This window comes from Cloeon dipterum, chromosome 3 (assembly GCF_949628265.1).
Source record: "Cloeon dipterum chromosome 3, ieCloDipt1.1, whole genome shotgun sequence".
NCBI classification, from domain to species: domain Eukaryota; kingdom Metazoa; phylum Arthropoda; class Insecta; order Ephemeroptera; family Baetidae; genus Cloeon; species Cloeon dipterum.
The window spans coordinates 19,920,267-19,937,908 of record NC_088788.1 but is presented as its reverse complement, the minus strand read 5'-3'; the positions used below and the strand labels follow the sequence as shown (position 1 = coordinate 19,937,908).

Genomic DNA, 17,642 nt, shown 5'->3' with positions numbered 1-17,642 from the left:
TGAATAACGACATGCCAAAATGTTGGCAGTTATTCTTACCATTTCCTTTATTAATCGGTGCAATCTTGATTTTTTCAAAATGTATTTCGTTGAGAATAATTGATATTATTGCTGAATTATATACGACAATTTAGTGTGTCTGCGCATTTTCTTTTTAATGGAAAATTGATTTTCTCAGTTAACAACGATATCATATCTTGAGTATTGAATAATAATAATTCAGCTCACATCAAAAAAGCAGTGATATATGTTACATTTTTCATCATGAACATACAATTAAAATAGGCTATTGACAGTATAAATTTTCCCTATTCAATTTAAAACCAAGAGGCACATAATTAAAACTGTAAACTCAGCTCATGAGATGTTAGAAAATCACCACTCGTATTTTTTATTCTTTTGATAGCATCAGACCAATCGAATTGAATCCAGAAATGGTGACATCCTCATTAATAGGAATCGCGTGAACCACAAAAGCCGCTGCGGAGAGACTCTTGCTGATTAAGTCAGAAGCAAGAAGGTGCTGTGGCGGTCGAGTGGTTTGCGTTTTGCGCTGCCTGCATCGCATCTCCTTAGCATTATGCAAATCGGCAAAATAAACATGTCGCAAAACCACTCGTCGCGTCAAGTGTGTGCACAGGCTGAAGAAATCTTTGCCGGCGGCGGCTCTCGTTGCTTTTTCCCCCCAGAGGCTGCCTGCACTTGATGTCTTTTAATTAAACCACGCAATAATTCAAGCGAAACGAGCGAGACGTCGATTTGGCTTGCAGACGCATGGCCATTCAATTGAATTATGAAGTGAACCGCGCGTTCACTTGCTCCGTTCGCTCGCTCTCTCGCACAAGCGCCTGCGATATTCGTAGTTATGCAACCTGCTCTACTTTGCCGCTTCGCCGGATGCAGGCGAACGGTGTTATTTACACTCCCCTGATGTGTCTCGCGAGCTTGCATCGGTGAACAGGCGTCGCGTCGCCTGCATCACTGATTGTCATTTCCACCCACGCTTAGCTGCCTTTAAACTGTCAGGCATTTTTTTCATACAACGAGTCTCGTTCTGGCTTTTGATATAGGCAGAAATCACGGTTGATGAATCGATATGCACTGACATAATACCAGCTTTTGAAGTCTATTCTCATCGCAATGTGACAAACATTTCAGTCATGAAAAAAGCGCTTGTTACATTTTGCCATTTTTACATCATTATAACTGCTACAGCTGACATGAACGAAGTAGTCTTTAGAATGTGAAATATCTGACAGACAGATATCAAAGCGTAACTTTGAAATGGATTTACCATGTGTTTGCATTATGACTTTTAAGCTTTAAAGAAACCAGCCAATTATTATACATCTTTGCAAATCTTGCTTTTTCTTAAACAAACAAAACAAATACCTATACATACACGTAAAATCAGAAACATTTTTTCGCCCCTAAATTTTTAGCAATAATTAGCATTTAATTCATGCCTGCGTTTTTTAATTTTTTTAGCTTATTCAATTATTAAAATGATATTTAAAACTAATTATTGTTCGATAAATCAATTCAATCAAGATAAAAATGTAATTCAAAATGGTGTTGTCATAATAATCGAAAACACATTATTCAAATGATGTGTGTTTAGTTAACTTTCATATTTTGAAACAGATTCATGCAATTAAGCATTGGAGGATTAAGTTGTTGGTTGAAGGTCGAAACTTTTCACAGTATGGTGCTGAAATTAATTTCAAGGGGGGAAAGAAGCGCATAATTAGCCTATTTGCGTCAAGTGCGTGGTGATTTATTGTCACCAAACAGCAGGATGGTGCTGATGTCGACGCAATTTGTCAAACAGCGAGGCGCCGCCATGATAAATATGTGGCCAAATTGACTGGCTGACTCAATCCTTCTCTCTCGCTTGCCGTGGTGACGTGCAATCATTGAAAAATGATCATCAGCGGCACCTGCCTGCTCACGCGGAGTTTGCCAAGGTGCGATTTATGGCGGGCTGACAAAAGAGAGAGAGAGAGAGAGAGAGAGAGAGAGACCAGCGTTGCGTGCTTCCAACCAAATTGATAGTCGACCGGGGATATGAAATTATGCGACCTGGATTTCGGTCCAGCAAAGTTGCTGATTCAATTTCCTGAAACGCTCGCTGTAATTGAATTCCAGAGTCACTACGGTAATTCGGTTAGAAGCATCAATACATGATGAAATGTCAACAGGTCGCTCCAAATTGGTATTTGTTTGCATAAGTTTGTGTACGCCTTTTTTATTCATTACATCCTGGGGCTATTGATTTTCCTCGATGATTCATCTACTTAGATACACCTCACCACCTGTTGTCTTGATCTAAAACAATCCTCATGCTTTGGAATTTATCGTGAGGATTTTATTAAAATTAAAAACTTTAAAAAAAGTTTCTTCGGCATTTTCTTTTTTTTTAATTTGGTTGAAGCTCGAGTCAATATGAGGTCTTGTTGACATTCTCATCACAATCACGGCAGACAGCGCCGGCTTGGCAGCCGAAACCCACCTGGCCATTAATTCCGCATTCAGGCAGGCACAAAACACGACAAATTGATTGCGTTTGCAAATATTTGGCTGCGCAACGCTGGCGACCCGGCCCACATTCACGGCGCTGAATTTGTGTGAGCAGAGATGAATGTGTGCAGAGGGTGACAATTATGATGACTGCTTTCAATTAAAATAATTTATTTCAGGCCCGCGCTTTCCACGTGCTCGTACATACACTATATGGTGCGGTGGTGTGTGTTTGTGCGAGTTTAATAATTCAACAGAGAACAAGCTTGCGCGGCTGGCAGGACAAAAAGCTGGCGTGCATGCTATTGTGAAAAGCCCGCTGCTCTCGGCCATTATGCCTCGCAAATGTGCGGCTGCTGCAAGTGTGCGAGCGACGGACGAGAGCCAGACTTCTTTTCCTTGTGCACACACACTTGTATTCCCGTGTTCACCGCACCGCTGTACTTGCACAACACCCCCACTCACCCTGGGAACGGAATTGCAGCAAAACCAGAGGGTGTGGGCGCGACTCTTGCAATTAATATCGCATGAATGTTGTTGCGAAACGTGCTGGCCGTGATTTGTAAATAGTTCTGTGGAACGTTATACATATTTATTAGGTTTGCTTGCCATCAGCCTAGAATTTATTTTTCAATTTTTTTGTTTCATTTTAATCAAATTTGGATGTTGTAAATATGCCTTTTAGATGCGTTAATGAAGAAAATGAGAACGAAAACCCGAGTTATCGAGAATCAGCAGGACGGATAAATAGGAAATTGTTAATTTTGCACAACCAGCAAAGCCTTTGCAGTCCAATAAATATGCGCATTCACTTTAATGTAAATTATCATCGTTTATGTTAAGGATGTGTATAATCGCACATTTAAGTGTAGAATAAATGTTGCAGAAAACTGTATTATTTTGTACTATTTTCACAGCTTGAGTGCATACCGTAAATTCCCTAACAATCTTTTACGCCAAGCCCTATAGTTAAGCAAGCTTTGTCGACCTGAACAATTGGTTCCAGCAGTAATTTGTGCGAGTTCGAGTGCGTTGATGCAGCAAGTACGTACGGAGCCATTAAAAGTGTTATTTTTTACAAATCCTGCTCTCGCAAATTCCGCTCTCGGGCAGCAGGACAATGCCTTATATTCTCTTGTGTGCGCGCGCGAGCAACAAACATTCACGCAGAAAGATAATCCAATTGCAGCACACAAACGCGATGCAAATCTAATTAACCACAACGAGAGGCCATTACGGTTGCATTAGAGAGCGGCGCCCGACTCAACAAACACTCGGAACACTGCTGTTTCATTAATCGCCATCAATGATCCCCCGGATTAAAAGATGCGCTCGGCAGCCGAAACGGCGACGATTTCCCAGCATCAGTGGAAAACCGACCCCGCGGTCTCGTGGGGGTGAAATCGGATGCCATCTCTAAACAGGAGCTTGCACTACGTGTCACACAGGCCGCAATGCAGCCTCTTTGGCTGATCCTATTATTATGTTGAAGCGTGGTTTTCAATTAGAGTGGTGATTTTGCATGATCAAATGTGCAAATGGATTGATGGAACGGAGTTTTAAAGGTTATTACATATTAAACAGTGATTATACTTACATTGGTTAGAGTGATGGTGTGTAATTATTTTAAATATTGTTTTGCTAATGAACTCGAAACAGATAAAAATAAATCAAGAAAAAGTGGGATGTTAAAAATGTAATTGACATTGGTGAAATTTTCCCTAATATTTTTTATCACATGAATATCTATTTTAATAATTTTAAAACTTCACCAGTCAAACATTCTCAAAATCTTGTGCTGAAAATAGTTTTATTGGTTGGTTTATCTTTTACTGAGCAGCAACAAATAAACTACAAGCCATGCATAGTGTGGAAATAGTTTTCACAACAACTTTCTTCCCCTGATTTTTTTCTCCAAAAAATAAGGTCTTTAATATAATATAATTACATATTAATATAGACTTTCCAAGTTATAATGCGGAAATTTAAATATTAAAATAAATTTTATAATTTGAAAGTTTCTCGTTTTATATTTTAATAATTTTAATTTTCTCTTTCTACTATATGCCACTGGCCAATGTTTGAACGTCGAATGATGAACTGCGAGACTCGTGGGGCGATTGAGAGCCACTTGAAGGTACGAGGTTGCCCGGCGCAACAGCCAATATGTAGTGCTTCTCCGTGTACGCGTGCTTGTTACAGGTGAAATTCGCGAAGCGCTGACTGCCTATTTCGTTTAAGTGCTCGTGCACACACAGACAGCAGGAGCTTGCTTGCGAACATTCGTCACGTTTTGGCTTTAATCTCCTGCAGCATCATTTCAAAAGCGAAAAAGGCTTCAAAGCGATGTACGTGTCTCGGAAAATCGTGATTCCCAGATAAATGAAAGTCACTTTCCTCACGTCCTGAGTATGCTGAGAGGGCCTTTCAGTTTTTTCAGCACGCTTCACTTCTCTCCCCTGCCTTGAGTGCGCCCTCGTCACACCAGCGGGAGAAACAGGTGAAGTTATTGATCATGCCTCTTATAATTTACAGCTATATTTGGATGTTGTTCATAACAGCATCCAAAATTTAACTGGTTTTAATTTAATTTCTAAATTAAACTGGTGTGTCCTCAATAAAGTTCACTGTTTTTGTCTCAGAAAAGTCGTGAATGATATTTTTTATTCTTCGCTATTGAATTACTGAAACAAAACTAAATAAGTTAGACGATCCCCCTACAAACCCATCTAAATAGGACCTTCTATTTTATTAATGAAAAATGTTTTTTGTAAATTTTGTGAAAGCAAATGTGAAAAATATCATATGAAAAAATGCAGTGCAAAGACAATGAGTTATAGGGAAGCAGCAGCATATTACGATGGAAACCTCCATTGTAACGTGATTTTTACTGTGGCACACGCCTTTGGAATATGCAAGTTCTGAGACAAAAATTAAAAAAACCAAATTGTTATTTTTAAATTTTAGAGTACTCTTTATTCTTCAACTTGTTGCGCTCATAAAATAATAATTCATATATTGCCGCGATTTCCCGCCTGTAGTGCAGAAAGGAGGTGGTATTAGTTGATTTCACACCGTCTTTCTTGTTCCAAACAAAGCCATCCAGCAGACAATAAGGTCGGGAATTGAAGGAAATCGTTTCGTTTGTTGATAAATTGCAGTGTGTGCCTTTTGCCTGTTTCCTGCACTGCGATTGAGGTCAAAAGCTCTTGCCGTGCGCGAGCGGAGTGATAGCATCGAGTTCTGGCGAGTCTCCTTTTAGCCGCAGCAAGTGGAGTGAGTAATTTGTAGCAATGTGAATAGGAAGACGCGATTTATCTCGATGGCAAGAGCGAAAGCAACCCCACACAGCCCAAAGAGATAAGCTGCGAGAGGGTGTGGCCCTTGATAAGACGAACACCTCGCTTGCTCTCCCGCTTCAGCGGTGGATGGATAGATGGATGGAACAGTAAAACTGTCTTTAACTTTAATAAGGGTACGAAATACGAGCGAGACACGAGGCAGCCCTGCCATCAAAGGCACCACTGATTGCGCTGATTAACTGCCAGCCAATGGAACCGGCCAGCGCCATATTTTATGCACTTGATCCTCTCCGTTAACCTTATATTGGTACCTCCGTTCTATTGCTCCACATTAAAAGTTAACCGGTAAGTTAGGTTCCGTCAACTATTAGACACGCTTCCATCGATCCAATTTTCGCAAAGTTTTGAGCAAGGCTACATCATTTATTTATTAGTTTAATGCAAATTCTTCCCAATTTACTTACTAAAGAGAGAGTAAATTAAATCGATGATTTGTTTTAAAAGTGCATTCGGTGCAATGATTACGAAAACCATGCGAGGCTGTTAATTGTTATTTAAATATACTATTTTTTACTAAAACTAATATATATGAAGATATAAATCCATTTTTACGGCATAGTATATTTTATTTCACATGTAATAATATGAAATGCTCAAATAAGCTTTAACTTCAGGATAATTTGATAGCTAATCTAAATTATTCGTCCAATTTAATTTTTTTACTAAAAGCATCCCTATCTTAAATATATAATTTTTACATTAAGCAGCAGGAAATTATGATGAAATTTTTTTAATTATCAATCTAACCTTTCTAGTTTACTATTTGAAAAAAATATTTTAGGGTTGAGAAAGTCTTTGGTTGAGTGAGTAAAATAAGTCAGGAAAGTTGAGTCTGCCTTTAATTTATATCTACACTGTCAACCACCGACGCAAACACAAGAAAACCACCTTTGTGCAGAGCTAGACGACAACAAAGTTTCGACTTCTATGTAGTGGCTTGTCGAGTTAACTCGCATCACAAATCAGCTTATAAGCCTGGGAGAAACTTTTCAATAAACAAAATAAGGACGAGAGTTGCGAACCTAATCTATGTAAAAGCCGCTCAGCGCCAGTCTTGCTGTGTTCTGTCGCTTCGTCGAGATTGCACACTCTCACAAACACATACACACCGTGTCTCTTCTTACGATCTGATTTCCATTTCAGCGCTAAAAGTTGCACAAGCGACGCCCCTGCAAGTTACGAAAGCCATTGTTCTATTTGCATTCGCCCAGAGCGCGCGTGCACCACCTGGAACAAGCAAATGAAAAATTCAGCACCTTCAGCACAACTGCTCTTTTAGTTTGATGTTACAAGGCAATATCGTTTCCCTCTCAGAATAATTTATGAACGAGCACATCACTTTCAAATACAAAAATGTCTGTGTTTGAATTATTATGTTACTGAATTTAGAAAATAACGTATTTTCTTTAAAAAAATATTTGCTTGTTTCTACAGTTTTGAGATTTCTTAGATTTAAGGAAAATTCGTCTGTGTTTGAAAAATTTGCTCTTTCCTATCGATTTCTAATTGAAAATTCAATCGAAATATCAAAAAATATAAAATGTTACGAAAATTTGTTAATGCAGTAAATAATTTGTTTTTAAGTTTTAAATTATTTTACAGCGTATAGTGGTCATATGCCATGATTTTCTAATCCATTATTTTGCAGTGTACCTTAAATATTCTCTTGTTAGACATTTTTCTAACTCGAAGTACACACTGCAGGCCACCATTCTTTGACAACTTGCTGCTGATAAAAGCGGAGGGTTGCGATGTCGTCCTCGCTCCAACTGCGATGCCTCTCTTCGTTGTCTGTGGCGTCCGACGGCGATTTCTTGATTAAATTCTCAATCGTGAAGAGGGATGCTTTGGTGGAAAACTGCTTTGTATCTGGCTCGTAATTGGTAGCGATCTCGTCATTCTTGAGGACAACCCTTTTGCCTTTATCACTCGTTGAAGTTCCTACCACGTCGCGAACACTAGGTGTGCCTCTTGAAACTCGTGGCATCACTGATGCAGGCTTCCGTTTTCGTCTCCTGATAAATTTGGGACATGAATTCAATTAAATTTCAAATCAACTAATACAATATATTTCTTTTGCATTGTGAATAACGCTTCCAAAAAGTATTAACTTATCGAATATGAATTTCATTTGCAAAACTTAATGGCATATTGAAATAGCTAATTATCAAAAATATTCTAAAGGTAAAGATTGAGTTAAAATAATTTCATGAATTGATCAGCATTTTCAATCAATATTTTTGTAGAACCAGATTAGCTAAAGTAAAAATTAGAATTGCCAGGGATGAGTTTTAAATTACATATCATATAAATGATAGGCTTAGAACAGGTAAATCACTTATTTAGGTATGTTCATAAATCAGCTAAAACTGCAAGTAAATTAGATAGAAAGTTTTTTTTTATTTTAATTTATTTCCCTCATTCATATATATTATGTTCCATAAATTAGGTTCATAAAAATTATCCATTTTATGTCACCATGGCTATCTACAATTGAAAAAATTGTCTTGCTAATATAATTAAGTTTGATTAGAGATAATTATATAATAAACAGCAAATAAGGCATGCACAAAAGCATACATAACTAGAAAAATTTTGGAAAACGTACAAACGCAGGAGTAATTTCTCACCAGACTGAGTGGCACATTTTAAACGCCATTATAATACTGATTGTGTAATTAATTAAAAAAAACTGGTATCTCCATTTTCCTGCCTGCAGTTTAGCTCCTCATGCCAATATCGAGTTCGTTTTCTATTTTAATAATAAATAGACTATTATCATCATATTTTGCAAATCACATGTCTAGGATCTGGAGGAATAATTAAATAACAAAGGTTTATTTTTTGACATGTGTAGCAATGGAGAAATCCTCAATTTAAATTTGAAATAAAAACCTAAATTAAACATTTAAAAATACCTGTAATTGCCGTGTTCAAACATATCGGTGCAGTTTGGGTCAAGGGACCAAAAGGAGCCTTTGCCAGGCGCCCCCTTCTCCCTTGGCACTTTGACGAAGCACTCATTGAGGCTCAGGTTGTGTCTGATGGAGTTCTGCCAGCCCTGGCGGTTGTCCCGGTAGTAGGGGAAGCGATCCATGATGAAATTGTAGATGCCATTCAGGGTGATTTTCCTGTCCTGAGTTGAGTTGATGGCCATGGCGATCAGGGCAATATACGAGTAGGGTGGCTTCTGGTGGTGCTGCTGGTGGTGGTGGAAGAAGAGGCGTGACGAAAGCAGCTCCCTTTGTAGGGCGAACCCTGCCGCGGGCCCGTAAGACAGGTACGGCGACAGCGGCAGCATCTTCGGCACTGGCGCGCGGCGCAAACGCCTCTTTGAATATTTTATCTTCCTCCCCCGGCCAGCTCTCAGTCGCGGCCCTCAAATGTTGTTGTTTAGCTTCTCGGACAAGTGTGAAAAAGTTTTACAACATAAACCATCGCAGCGACCGCCAGCCGCCATAAATTGGGGTCGCTCTGGCGTCTGCTGCTTATTCTGCTGCGGCTTGCACCATGCTTTTGGGGAAATTGAAGAAAAAAAATCACTTTTCCAATATACGTTTCGAGTTTGAGAACAAATTCTTAGTGTTTGTAATTTATGTACCAACAGTGTTGGATTTTCCCCCTTGGGACCTGATTTAGAAAAGCATGTTAACGAAATTCGTGCTGACAAAAAAGACCCAAAATCTATAAATTTTCCGAAAAATTAAAGCAATGTGAAAATTTAAATTAAAAACTACAAAAACTCCCCCATAAATTAATTTTACAAATTAAAAACTCCAAAAGGATTTGTTTAAAACTTTCAAAAATGAGACATAATTATGTATCCGACTATCTGTAGGCTTCTCAATATTATTTGTAATGTGTTGTGTATAAATGCGAACAGAAATCATACTGCAATAAAATAACTGGAAAATATAATGCTTAACATAACGTTAATTAGATATCCTTCAAAAGCATCTGTGCCAGCTGGAATTTAATTTTGAGTAAGGGTTGGTGTTAATGAGATTCGTTGGGCCAGTTGAGATTTAAAGTTATTTTTTCATTCATCATAATCATAAGCCAGTAAAAGCTCTGAGAAATAAATTTGTTCATTAAATCATCTGTAAAATGATTTAAATTGTTAATTAATGTTATGCACTAGAAAATATTTGCTCTCACATATCAAAATTAATTTACGTTCGTATCTTGTTTATTTTGAGTTCATTCAATGCGATGGCAAAGCGTCAGCTCCATACAATTTGCAACAGACAGAGCGCGAGACCACCAGAGCAGAGGGGGCAAACTCGCTGACGCAGAGATAATAAAACTCTCACTCCACCAATCGGTTGGAACGCCAGTTTAAATATTCCTCGCACAAAAAAGTAAAGCAACTCGGCGGTGGCTGCATGATGTGTTTGGATATTCAACATATCGAAGAAATTGAACACACCAAAGGACGCGAGAAAAAGCGGGGGGACCACCCGTGCCGCGCGAGCAGCCAAAGAGTTGATTCCGCAGCAGAGCCGAATCGGAGCTGTCAACGACAAAAAAGCTGCTTGCAGAGGAAATAATGCCGCGGGAGCAGATCTCGCGACGATGACATCTGCAGCGATGTGTGCGTGTGTGTTTTATATGAAATAAATTATTGCTACATTGTGGCACGCGGCCAGAACCTGCTGCTTCTGCCGCCGCACGGGATGAATGAAGAGTCGGAAATAACAAACCAGCAGTACGCGAGTTGGAATTAATTTTTGCACAGACAGATGCATACAAACGCGCAAGAGCTCCAGATAGGTTTCATAATGATTTCATTCCAATGCTATCTTTGAAATGTCAACCCCTCATTTTTTTCATTCATTTCAGCGGAAATTGCAGAAACACGACTGAAAACTCAGCTTCAATAATAATTATTTCCGATGTACGCTTTTCGAAAGATATGAAGATGGAACTGTTGCGATATGAATATGAACTTAAAATATATTTTTTCGTCTCCATGAATAGAATAGTAAATATTACAGAAAAAATTGAACCGCTTGACAGAATGGATTTCCATATTTGTCAAAAAATTCTTGTTTTAAGAAACAAATTGTCAAATTAATACAGGATCAACAATTTAGCTTGACTCTGGATTATATGATTTCAGTTTTGTATTGTATTTTTTTATTTTCCTAGTAAAAATTTAATTTAATATATCATAAAATTATAAATATCATTACACTACTCATTGCCCCTTGCATGAACTTGAAATGCAATTTGGTGAGCACGGAAGTGCAGCGCGTTGCCTACCTTACAAGGAATCAAATATTTTTTCCTCTTGTGCGTGTGCTTGGAGCGAAATTTTATCCTTCCCTTCGCGGCTTTCATGCCGAAAACTACGGACCGGTTTCGAGCATTCGCGTGACGCGCGATTTGAGTCTGGAATATATGTGTTTACAGAATTACACGCAGATGCCGCGCAGCTCAGCCCTTCTTCTTGTTACACACATCTTTTTTCTCAAAATAATCAAACAGTAAAAGTTTAATGTGTTCTTCTGATAGAGGAAACGTAAAAACATGTTAATGGCGGCCGCAAAACCGCACAGAGTCAAAGGGTTTTATGGTGTCGGCTCCCCACGCCAGATCGAGACTATTAAAAAGAAGTTTTGAAACACCAAAGACAGACACGCCGCGCTCACTCAGCGGGGTGTCATTTTAAAGCAGCAGCAGACTGTTTATTTATCCAAAATATGCCCAATCAACTCTCGTAAAAACACGCCTCCGCTCCTTTGGACACGAACGCCAGCAGAAAACTGGTTTCAGGAGAGCAGCCAAAACTTTTTGGAATTAATCTGCGACTTTTATACGTGGTCGTTGAAAAAGAGAAAGTGAGATTATTTTTATTAGCATGCACGTCTGTCTAGTTTGTTCCTTGAGTTTCCAAGTAATCATAAAAAGCGTTCAAATACATGGTAACTAAAGTGTGCATTATACCAAACAGAGCGCCGCAAACAGAAAGTCATACCCAAGCCAAATAAACACTGTCCGCGCGTTGCACTTTTAGAGCAACTTAAACAAGCATGTCTTCAAAGAGCATAAAAACAGACTCAAATAAAGAAATCGTTTAAGAAGAGAAATAAAAAAGCCACGTGCATCTGCGTCGTGGATTTTACTGCCCTCCAATATCACAAGTTGGTAAAACTTCAAACAGAGCGGAGGCAGGAAAATAAACAGTCTTTGCCAAAATTCAAAACACCAAAATGTATACAAAACGCACGCACAAAATAGCACTGACAGGCGCATTTGGTCAAAATGATTTTTATTTACTTTCGTTTGTAAATAGAACCAATAGCAGACTAGCTGCACATATCATTTCTGTGCACAAATACAGGAAAAATTGACAGTGTTCAATAATTGAAATGCATTTTCAAATCAGAAATAATGGAATGCACAATTATTTAAAATATTACACACAGTTTTATAGTTAGCAACCCTTCAAACAATGCAAAATTGTAATATGCAATAAAACTTAAAGCATGACATATTATGTATAACAACAGTGGAAACACCAACAGATTCGAATTGTAAAAACTTGTCCAGAAATAAAATTTGAAATGCATCAAACAACGGCCTTAAAAAAGCATTGCACTTTTGTGACTTCAAACGCACTCATTATCTTCGCGTTACGCACATGAGTTTTGCTTCATCAGTTTTATATCAGAATTCATCATGTCAGTCACCAATTCCTAGAGTGGAGATTAAAAATTAATACCATTGAGATTAAGCGCCAATCATTGCAATACCTGGAATCCTACTTTCGGTATCCAGCCCAATTTTTCTTTGGCTTTAGTGGAATCACCAAGCAAAAGGTCCTTAAAACATCAGAATTATGTAGTACTTATCAAAGATGGTGATAGCGATTCTATCATGTTTTTTAAGTGCAGCAAATTGTATAGCACAAATTGATAATAAAAAACTGCTGAAGAGCATTAAATATCACTTTTTTATCAGTTAAGCTGAATTACTCAGCTAACAAACGACCTAATATTACAAGAATGTTAGCCTTACCACTTCAGTAGGGCGGAAGTATTTTGGATTTACTCGAACTCTGACAATGCCAGTGTCTTTCTCCTTGCCAACCTCATTGACTCCTTCACCTTCCCAAATTATTTCCTTGCCAATATGCTTAAAGGATGCTTCAACAAACTCTCTGACGCTTCTTGTCTCACCAGTTGCAATAACAAAGTCTTCGGGCTTCTCCTGCTGCAGCATCAGCCACATTGCCTGCAATGTGTGCATTTTGTAAGTTGGTTTCAAAAGTTTTATTTTGATAAGTAATTCCACTTTTAGATTCAAGTCAATTTACTGTGGATAAGCAGAGCAACTATGCCCAATCCAAAATCAGAAATTAATAATAAAAATGCAGCGCCTATTCTTATCGTTACTGAAAAGAACTACTATATTCAGTTGGACAGTAATTTATTTTATTTTATAAATATATACGAAGAAAAACATGATTTTTTCTAATGCATAATAAATTGATTCTGACACACACAAATTAAGCCAGATATCTATGCACAGTTTATGCTGCGTAAGAAAAATTTCAACTGAACAACTGACAATAAATCGCTGCTCTCTTTACAAAAATAATTTATGGAGAGTGCCATTAATAAGATATAAAGTTATAACTAAGTGAAATAAAAATGATTAGTAGTTAACTTATTATATCATCATGAGACAAGGCACACAATTAAAATTGCATCCTTAGCTTTGGTCACTTAAGTTTGATGCTTTGATGAAAAAGGATAGTACCTCAACATAGTCTTTAGCGTGTCCCCAGTCTCGTTTTGAGTCTAGATTTCCCAGCTCCAGGCACTCCATCTGGCCAAGCGTAATTTTCGCGACAGATCTAGTAATTTTTCTGGTAACAAAGTTCTCTCCTCTTCTTGGGCTTTCGTGGTTGAATAGAATCCCATTGCATGCAAACATGTCGTACGCTTCTCTGTAATTCACAACTATCCAGTACCCGTAGAGCTTGGCGCATGCTGAAATTTACAACGAAATTTATTTGTTTGCTTTGACTTGTTAATCAATGTAAAATGATCCAATGGCCTGAATTTATCAGACAATTAAATCTGTTTGAAAGCCATATTTGAATTCATTTTTATTTTCAGTTTGGTACTATCAGTAAGTTAAATCCAATCAACATTATTTGTATTATAGCTAATCCCCTTCCTTGTCCCCCTGACAGACTTGAGCATTTAAAATAATTAGACATCCAGGTTTTAATTAAGGGGGAAATCTGCGATTTAAATCTAAATTTACCATAGGGTGATCTAGGGTAGAAGGGTGTCGTCTCCTTTTGAGGGGTTTCTTGTACTTTTCCATAGAGTTCCGAAGTTGAAGCTTGATAAAATTTCACCTGTTTGTCTAGCCCACAGGTGCGGATGGCATCCAAAAGCCTTAATGTACCAAGAGCATCCACCTCAGCAGTGTATTCACTCAGGTCAAAAGACACCTGCAAACCAAATACAAATAAAATTCAACATTCAAAAGTTTCAGATTGAGGAAAAACCTTGACGTGGCTCTGAGCTGCCAGGTTGTAAATTTCTGTCGGTCGGACCGTGCTGATAATTTTGCCGAGACAGCTGCTGTCTGTCATGTCACCATAATGGAGTACCATTTTGCCCTCTTTGTGGGACTTTGGGTCTGCATAGAGGTGCTCGATCCTGCCGGTATTGAATGTGCTTGCACGGCGGATGATTCCGTGCACCTCGTAGCCCTTGGCAATGAGGAACTCGGCAAGGTACGAGCCATCCTGAAGAAGGTAAACAATGTGAGATACTCATATCTTCAATACAGGAGAGTCGGTAAAATTCCAAAATACAATGGAAAAGGAGCGAACCTGGCCAGTGATTCCGGTGATGAGGGCGACTTTCCGGGCGCCGTTTTCAGCAGACGCAGCAGCCATTTCAACAAGATTTTCCACGTAACCGGAGGTCCTGCGAGTCAGCAGTACAGTGGCATTCGCCAGAGACGCGTTACTCTGCCACGGGGACAGGAAAAGGCTGAATATAAGTCGAGTTGACAGAGCGTTTGTTATCAGCAGCTGATTGTACAGTGTACTGTGTAAAAACACTCACTATTTTACCAGAGTCATTTTATTGGATGCTGGCTTCAGCTTGCCCTCCAATTGGCTAAATCTAGCTGTCTGCTTTTTGATTGGCTCTCCACCACGCCCATTGCGTGCTGTCAGTTCTCTTCTCTCTTCTCCCTCTGAAGGATTGTTTACATTTTATACCCTCGTCGTTTGCACGCCTATTTTAAATTTTATTTTTTACTATGTTGTACTTCTTGATATTGCCTTATTTTTAACGCTGTTATTTTATCGTCGGGAATATTTAAAATGCAATTAATTTTTTTGGGAACTGCGTCATGTTTTCCAACTTATCACAGAAGTGTATCTTGCCTTGCTCTGCGTCATGCAGGTAACATTATTGCGTATCTACATAAATCTATTTTAGAATCGCAAAATAATATATGTTGTGGCGTATCGATATTAATGTATGTACATATATGTACTTATTATGCAATAGAATTAAATTTTGGTATATTATTTTCAGATGGCTCTGTCTGGATTTTTGACTGCGGGGAAGGCTCTCAAGTACAGCTTCAGAGAAGTTGCGTTAGACCAGGAAAAATAACTAAAATTTTCATAACACACCTTCATGGTGATCATGTAAGGATGCTGTAAACTTAAAAAGACGCAGACTTTAATATATCTATCAATTTTTCAGCTCTTTGGTCTTCCAGGATTGATTGCCACAATTTCCACACAAGCTTCTTTCAAGAGTGATTTCATACTAGATATTTACGGCCCCCAGGGTTTAAGACAGTTTGTCAGACAGAGTTTATATTTATCTAGGAGCGAGCTCCCATTTAAGTTTAAGGTAATGTGTAATATAGAAATTGTGGATTGATTGATAGATTTTAACTTGGATATGTAATCATAATTATTTTGCCATCAAAATGATAAATAATTTAAAATAGTTAATAATAAAACATTATTTTAAAATTTCTATTTAATAATGGGAAAATAACTCTGAATCAATAATTGACTAAACTCAATAATGTGTTATAAGGTCCATGAGCTGATTCCAGAGAGCTACCAGCTGCCACAAGACTGGGACAAATGGAAACCTGATTTAGTTAGTGGGCCCCTACACCCACAAGAGCTGCTTGGAGACTCTATCTCGGCACAAAATGACGCATGGACTGTGTAAAGCAAACTTAAGTTTTATTATGTAAAGAGCAAGTACTAATAACTAATGTGTTCTGATTTTAGGATTTCAAAAGTAAAAGGCAAGACTAGCGTGCTAGCTGGACACAATGAACATTTAAGGATCCCTAGTTTTGGCTATGTGATTGAGGAGCCAGATTTGAGTGGCAAACTTGATGTTGATAAACTTGCATCAATGAAAATACCGCCTGGAAACGTTTACAGTAGACTCAAGCAAGGGGAAGATGTCACTTTTGATGGAAATCTGGTTTGAACCATATTGAAAAAAAAGCTTTAAAAATTTTTTAATTCCGTTTGATTCAGGTCAGATCAAAAGATGTTGTGGGATCGCCAAAGAAAGGGAGGAAAATCACGATCATGGGTGACACATGCAACTCGGACAGAATGATAAAGATGGCCTTGTAAGTATTTTCAGCAACTTAAAATAACTTCATGTAGATTAACAACATGTGATTCTCACTTAAAGCTTGTTCCTTTTTAATTGCTTTTGTGCTTTTTATCATGCGGATACAAATTTGTTAATATTTTAAGGTTTTAGTATGGTATTCCTTGCATTGCTGCTTTTTAATATTGATATCTGAATTTTGCTGTTTGTTTGCTAATATCATTCTAGTAAATCCCTTCTGATTTCTAAGTGAAAATCAGCATCTTAATCTAATTATTAGGAAAGCTAGAACTTCCTTAAAAAAACTGTTAATGTGCGGCGAAAATTAGTGAAACTACATCTCAAGAAAACTTAATTTTGTAGCAATACAAAGTATAACAACTTTTTTGGCATTTGCTCTGCTAAGCAGTTCAGAAAGTAGAAGACACCGCCCTAATTTTTTTAAGACTTTGATAAGAATCTTAAAAACGTGGTGCATTACTAATTATTCAATTTGAATACAAACATTTAATCTTAAAAATAGAGTGATAGAAAGAGAGATGATGTGAAATATGTAATGTTCTCTTATTCAGAAATAGTGATGCGCTAGTTCATGAATCTACGTTGGAAAACAGCATGCTTGAAAATGCGCTAGAAAAAGGTCACTCCACGCCCGGGATGGCAGCGAAATATGCCCATGAAATCAGCGCCAGAAATCTTATCTTGACCCACTTTAGCCAGAGGTACCGAGCAACTTCGGAAGAGGTAAACTCGGCAAATAAATTAATAGTTTTATTTATCAAAGAATCATTATTATTGTCTATTGCAGGAAGGACCAACAGTTGATATTTTGCAGAAGGAAGCTGAAGAATCTCTCTCAGAGTTAGGAAATACTTCATGTAAGGTTCATCTGGCCCATGATTTGCTTGAATTTTCTGTGAAACGGATCCTAAACGTCATTCAGGATGGATAGTTATCAACATTTTGAGTGCCGAGTCAAAATATGAATTATATACATTACCGTTTTTATGGACTTAAAATGTGTGACAAGTAATCCAGAAGACTTTGTGTTAAACTGGTGAGCTGTCCGGTCCTCGGACAGGGATAAATAAAAATAAAAAAAATAAAAGGTTTAAAGTCA

At 37.9% G+C, this 17,642-nt stretch overlaps 3 protein-coding genes across 3 annotated transcripts; 1 reads left to right on the top strand and 2 right to left on the bottom strand.

Moving 5' to 3' along the window:
• Positions 1-6,704: 6,704 nt before the first annotated feature.
• LOC135939708 (forkhead box protein C2-B-like) lies at positions 6,705-11,991 on the bottom strand. Its single transcript, XM_065484219.1, has 3 exons — positions 8,801-11,991; positions 7,536-7,897; positions 6,705-7,109 (listed from the first exon to the last, which is right to left on the bottom strand). The coding sequence occupies exons 1-2, from the start codon at positions 9,181-9,183 to the stop codon at positions 7,564-7,566; spliced, it is 717 nt and encodes a 238-aa protein (XP_065340291.1). The 5' UTR covers positions 9,184-11,991; the 3' UTR covers positions 6,705-7,109; positions 7,536-7,563.
• Positions 11,992-12,139: 148 nt separating this feature from the next.
• Positions 12,140-14,974, bottom strand: Gmd (GDP-mannose 4,6 dehydratase). The gene is made up of 7 exons (XM_065484218.1): positions 14,743-14,974; positions 14,413-14,655; positions 14,163-14,355; positions 13,650-13,882; positions 12,906-13,121; positions 12,641-12,709; positions 12,140-12,583 (listed from the first exon to the last, which is right to left on the bottom strand). The coding sequence occupies exons 1-7, from the start codon at positions 14,806-14,808 to the stop codon at positions 12,521-12,523; spliced, it is 1,083 nt and encodes a 360-aa protein (XP_065340290.1). The 5' UTR covers positions 14,809-14,974; the 3' UTR covers positions 12,140-12,520.
• Positions 14,975-15,102: 128 nt separating this feature from the next.
• On the top strand, positions 15,103-17,642 carry LOC135939706 (zinc phosphodiesterase ELAC protein 1-like). The gene is made up of 8 exons (XM_065484217.1): positions 15,103-15,325; positions 15,461-15,576; positions 15,635-15,787; positions 15,980-16,116; positions 16,183-16,384; positions 16,441-16,538; positions 17,095-17,266; positions 17,331-17,642. The coding sequence occupies exons 1-8, from the start codon at positions 15,244-15,246 to the stop codon at positions 17,472-17,474; spliced, it is 1,104 nt and encodes a 367-aa protein (XP_065340289.1). The 5' UTR covers positions 15,103-15,243; the 3' UTR covers positions 17,475-17,642.

Excerpts from the sequence above, each read along its gene's own strand:
- LOC135939708 (XM_065484219.1), bottom strand. The coding sequence starts at position 9,183 with ATGCTGCCGCTGTCGCCGTACCTGTCTTACGGGCCCGCGGCAGGGTTC. Across the intron at positions 7,898-8,800 it reads TTTGAACACGGCAATTACAG|GAGACGAAAACGGAAGCCTG; the intron begins GTATTTTTAAAT and ends CAAATTTATCAG.
- Gmd (XM_065484218.1), bottom strand. The coding sequence starts at position 14,808 with ATGGCTGCTGCGTCTGCTGAAAACGGCGCCCGGAAAGTCGCCCTCATC. Across the intron at positions 14,656-14,742 it reads TCACCGGAATCACTGGCCAG|GATGGCTCGTACCTTGCCGA; the intron begins GTTCGCTCCTTT and ends TACCTTCTTCAG. Across the intron at positions 13,883-14,162 it reads CTACCCTAGATCACCCTATG|CATGCGCCAAGCTCTACGGG; the intron begins GTAAATTTAGAT and ends TGTAAATTTCAG.
- LOC135939706 (XM_065484217.1), top strand. The coding sequence starts at position 15,244 with ATGCAATTAATTTTTTTGGGAACTGCGTCATGTTTTCCAACTTATCAC. Across the intron at positions 15,577-15,634 it reads CACACCTTCATGGTGATCAT|CTCTTTGGTCTTCCAGGATT; the intron begins GTAAGGATGCTG and ends TCAATTTTTCAG. Across the intron at positions 15,788-15,979 it reads AGCTCCCATTTAAGTTTAAG|GTCCATGAGCTGATTCCAGA; the intron begins GTAATGTGTAAT and ends ATGTGTTATAAG.